Source organism: Oryzias melastigma, linkage group LG16 (assembly GCF_002922805.2).
Source record: "Oryzias melastigma strain HK-1 linkage group LG16, ASM292280v2, whole genome shotgun sequence".
NCBI classification, from domain to species: domain Eukaryota; kingdom Metazoa; phylum Chordata; class Actinopteri; order Beloniformes; family Adrianichthyidae; genus Oryzias; species Oryzias melastigma.
In genome coordinates this window covers 1,617,995-1,623,273 of record NC_050527.1, presented here as the reverse complement: position 1 = coordinate 1,623,273, position 5,279 = coordinate 1,617,995, and the positions used below count along the sequence as shown (strand labels likewise).

At 40.8% G+C, this 5,279-nt stretch overlaps 1 protein-coding gene across 2 annotated transcripts; it reads left to right on the top strand.

Moving 5' to 3' along the window:
• Positions 1-527: 527 nt before the first annotated feature.
• LOC112143761 (free fatty acid receptor 2) lies at positions 528-3,794 on the top strand. 2 transcript variants are annotated; one of them, XM_024267954.2, is made up of 2 exons: positions 528-828; positions 1,659-3,794. In XM_024267954.2, exon 2 carries the CDS (start codon positions 1,909-1,911, stop codon positions 2,905-2,907), a length of 999 nt encoding a protein of 332 aa, XP_024123722.1. In that variant the 5' UTR covers positions 528-828; positions 1,659-1,908; the 3' UTR covers positions 2,908-3,794. The 2 variants fall into 2 exon arrangements, with proteins under 2 accessions (XP_024123722.1, XP_024123723.1); XM_024267955.2 differs by lacking the exon at positions 528-828 and adding an exon at positions 861-1,088.
• The last annotated feature ends 1,485 nt before the right edge of the window (positions 3,795-5,279 follow it).

Here is a 5,279-nt window from a genome sequence, read left to right as displayed (position 1 = left end):
GATGTTCGGGAGTCAAACTAAGACTAAATTGTTCAAACAGAAAGTGGATAAATAAAACTAAAACCAATGTCTTAAGTGTTCAAATTCTCAGTTAAACTGAAACCACCATTGTAAGACACACAAAACAAATAAATGAGTGCCGTTTACACCCCTAGGTCAGTATGACTTTAGAATAATTTGCCTCTCCTGTTGTCAAACATTAACTAGGAGTAACTTGGCTACCTGTGTCTCTTGTTCAACAAAACTTAACCTTGCAGTTGTGATATTAGGTGTTAAGAGCACAAACGCTGTCTGGGAGTCTTTCAACTTCAGGACTGTCTCATGTAATGAGGCTAAACAAGTCCCGTCTGCCTCAGCTCTGTCATGCTTTATTACTATTCTTTATTGTCTGACTTAGAAGACTATCCAAACAGCAAGCTTGTGTTTGTCGGCTGGCCCTGCTGCCCACACCACATGTTGAGCAGAGAGGGATTGCTCTGACAACAGGCCATTTCCGTCAGTCGTGATCAAACGACATTCACGGAGGAGCGTGTTTTTTGTGGATAACTAAGTATGATTTAATATCTCACAATAAAACAGCCTTGAAAGGACTACAAAAAGAGGGCCAGTAGTTACTAGGGAAACCGTGTCTGGTGAGTGTGGCAGATAAACAGTGGCAGTATCTCTAATAATTTCCATTATCCCCACTGAAAGTATAGATTATCATGTAAATAAGGGGCTGTGCCAGATGAAGGCAGGTTGGAGCTGAAAGCTGGGGGAATCGAGGACATCAAACAACACAGCTGAGTAATAACCACATGTTGGCGTGCCAAGAAAGAGGCAGTGGAGGTAAGCCACAATTACCACTCATTTCTTAAAGGTGCATTGCAACTACAGGCTTGTAGCACAGGAGAGAGTTTGTTAACCAACAAACCACCAATGCAGACAGAGGGGAAGTCTGAAAGTTGCTTCAGTTAGTGGAACATTTCTAGTTTCATCACAGTCTCTAGGAAAGCAGAAAAAACGCTTCTGCTTTGTGACTTGGCTATAAAAATTGAGTCACTGTCTTACTTACACCGTCTTACACACCTGACACAGATTGCTACAAGGTAAGGACTTGATTTTCCTTTGTAACACTTCAAAAAGACTGTTAAAATTAAACCAACTTCTTTATTTTTTAAAATTTTGTTTACTTGTGTTTTATTATCTTCACATTTATATTTAATAATTGAATGGGCAAGAGGTAAAAACAGCTTTTTTGCCTTGAAGCGCGAGACACTAAGTTGCACAGTGTATTTATCTAATTAGGTTTATGAGGGTTATAGTTTTCACTGTACATCCAACATTTGGTCATATAGTGGCAACATCGCCTGGGAATTAATGATAATGTTGCAGAACATTATCAGCCCACCAATAACACAGAATTAGGTTTGTATACAAGTTAATTTGCCAACACCAGTACATTTACCCATCATGGTGGAATGATATACGACCTCAATAAACTGTGAAACAGATAAGGAGGTATTAAGAAAGACTAAAGGCAAATAAATTATAGTTTATCTATGATGCTTTGCATGATCTTGTTATTTCTAGGAAAATAGTTAATATAAGAAATGTATAGAAATGCATGTTTGACCCTGCAATGGACTGTATTTAACATTATTTCCTCTTATCTGCAGTGCTCTGAGTCCCAGAGAAAATATTGGGCTCTGTTTATTGGTGAGGACAAGGACACCGTGCTGCCTCGTCCGGTTTGTTCCAGGCCACTGACCCAAAAAGACGCCTCCGAGTCCTGTGGTTCAGACCGCTCAACAGATCAAAACCTCTTCGTGCTGCTGGCTTTTCAGCTCAGGACACAAACAGAAGATACATTTTCAATAAGTTTATTTAATCAATTTTGATTGACTTGAGGCAAAAAAGGAGGTCAACATGCACGATTGCCAGACTGGGCTGTGCCTCCCTGTCTACATTGTTACGTTCGTGCTGGGCTTCCCAGCAAACGTCCTCGCTTTCTACACCTTCTGCAAGAAGGTGAGGCAGAAGCCCACGCAGATAGACATCCTGCTCCTCAACCTGACCATCTCTGACCTCCTCTTCCTGCTCTTCCTGCCGTTCAAGATGCAGGAGGTGATGAACAACATGGTGTGGAAGTTACCCTACGTGCTCTGCCCACTGTCCGGTTTTGTCTTCTACATGACCATCTACAACAGCACCTTCTTCCTCACCGCTGTCAGCGTGGAGCGCTACCTGGGTGTAGCCTTCCCTATCCAGCACTCATTAAAGCGCCGGCCAGTGTACGCCGTCGCTGCCAGCATCTTCTTCTGGATTTTCTCTTTCCTTCATCTGAGCATTGTCTTTATTGTCCCGTTTATTGGGCAGGATGAGTCCCCAAACTCCACATCAGTGTTTGGTCAGAGCCAGAAGGAAGTGTGTTATAAAAACTTCACAGAGGCTCAGCTGCGGGTCCTCCTCCCTGTCCGCCTGGAGCTCTGCATTGTGCTCTTCTGCATACCTTTCCTCATTAGCAGTTTCTGCTACATCAACTTCATCAGGATTCTGTCCAAGCTGCAGCACATTGACCGGCGCCGGCGCCTGCGGGCCATTGGCATGGCTTTGGGAACACTGGTGGTGTTTGCGTTATGTTTTGGACCCTACAATGTCTCGCACATAGTTGGATATATCAGAAAGAAAGATCCTGCTTGGAGAGACAAAGCTTTACTGTGCAGTACCTTCAACGCATGCCTGGACCCTTTCATTTTCTACTTTTCCTCGTCTGCTGTGAGAGGAAATGTTAGTAAAGTGGTGGAAGGAGTTAAACACTCTCTACGCAGGTGCATGTGCTGTCACGTGTTCCAGGCCTCGCAGCGGGGAATTAACAGGACTGCAAAAGATAAGGAACACAAACAAAGTGAGACCAATGCTATCTAAGCTGACTGGAAGGGAACTGTGAGCAGCTGCCTCTGCTAATTTCTTTATCCCTGCAAGCAGGAAATTAATGTCACGATTATATTTTTATACTTGAGAAAATGACTTGGCGGCTCACACTGCAGCATGTTTCTGTTTGACTCAGATGAACTTCCTGTGTGAGAAAGCTCCACCTGAGCTAGCATAACCACTTTTCTAATGGAGCGCTGTACACGAACCTGCAGAGACTAGCCACTTTGAACTGTAATCCAAAATATAAAAAGAAGCATTTTTGCAAAGTGGAAGGATTTCCTTGGAAATTCTTTGATGTAACAGGGTTTGGTGGAGACGAAAAGCAGAGATGACAACAAAACAACATCCAACAACAGAAAGATATCTCCTCACAATAAGAGACAAATGTTTCTTACCAGCTTTCATCATGAACAGGATGTTTGTCTGCAGCAACCTGCACAATATGTGTCAAACAGGATTTTTTTTTTTTAGCCTATAATGCTCAGCACTGCACTTTTCATTATTTGGTGTTAGCTTTTCTGACAGGTTTGTGTCTGTCCTCATGCAGACTGGGGTTTTCTCATCTTTACCATATTTATAGAAAATATTCTACTTGTAAAAATGTGAGAATAGCTTTTGTATATCTGGGATGTAATACATATTAAATAAATTATATATATTTTTATATTCCAACAATGTGTACAAATTTTCAATGGAATTTATCACAGACTGAAAATAAGACAGTCAGCCTCCATGATTGAGGAAGAAAAATGGAAAAAGTTTCCATTCAAACATTTTTTTAAAAAGAAAACAGTTTGATTGTGTGTAAACAGGAAAAGAGCCTAATGTTTTGTAAATAATATTTTTAATGTGCCATGACAAGTTAATAATAAAAATTATTTTTCTCTTCATGAGAATCAGAAATCTGACTGAGTCAAAGCTTATCTGTTATCCATCAATTCCCACACACCACCACCTGTTTATTTGTTGCTCGTGGTTTTTGGTCTCGGCATTCTGGGTAAGCCGGAATCTAAGATGAACTTTCCCCAACATGGAAATCAAGATCTCGCCCCACATGCTGCAGAGATAAACAATGCCATCACCCAAGCAAGCTCTGGTATCGGCTTTAATCCTGTTTTGTGAGGATTAGAGGGTGAGCTAATAACTGTGTTTGACAGGTGTATGGGAAAGGGATGAAGCATTTTATTATGACTCACGATGAGTGACTAAGATGAGCGGGCTTGAAGCCATCGAAGCAGGAAACAAATTCGACATCACTCTTGTCAGCACGCTACGCTGTAAAGTTGTTCCAGGGAAGATTTAGCTTTGAAGTGCAAAAAGAGGTGACTCAATGTTTAATACCAAACCAATGGGAAGAAAGACACACATGTACTGATGAGCATATATACAGTAAGGAAGGTCTTAAAGTGAGAGAAATTCTATAGAAAGAGACAGAACTGAAAATCTGAGCTTTACTTCTGTACAGTCAGTATTTTATTGGTAACTGATCAAATCTTTGGACTCTGTTTTCTTTTCTGCTGAGTTGCATCAACATTTGGTCATTTCCAATCATATAAGTATATATATATATATATATATATATATATATATCAGTTCAAGGTGATGTTAACCTGTCATGCATGGAGGACACTACAGTGTACTGAATGCTTTAATGGCAAATATATGATATATACCAGTGGTCCCCAACCACAGGGCCGTGGGAGATTTTTTTTTTTTTGAGACGAAAATCTTTTGTTTTGAAAATCGACCGGATTCTTTCGATTAGCTTGAGCGCTAAAAGCAGTCTGGTGTGGCGTGTAACACGAGAGAAGTTGCATGTGGAAGCTTTGTTTGCAAATGGATCGGATTATTGAGGGACAGAACAGACGCAAGAACAGGTGATTCCCACATACTGCGCCTGTTTGCAGAAAGATGTGACTTTCATGAATGAATCTAATCTTTTGAACGGTCGTAGAAATGCTGAAACGAGCTCGTCCATTCAATGCTCATGTTAGAGAAGTTGTGAACATGCGATTGATTAATGCAAGTACTTCCATGAAAAAAGAAAGAGTAGCATTCAGCAATGCAGAGAGAGGTGCAGGGGTGGAGAGTGGAGGAGAAAAGGGGACCTTCGCGGCGTGTGCAAGTAAGCACGCGCAGCAGGTAGAGAGACGATCAAAGTCACAAGTTTAGGTATTGTTTTGTAAAAAACTGTCTTCCTCTCAAAATGCTTCTCTTGAAGCTCTTGCGTGGAGCCTCAAAGTATTTAGATTAGTTTATTTTTGAGCATCAATAATTGATGTGTGTGTTACATTTTGTTCCTATATATTTTTTTCCCAATGAGATGATCTTATAATGGTAAAATAAACTAGTTTTTAACCACT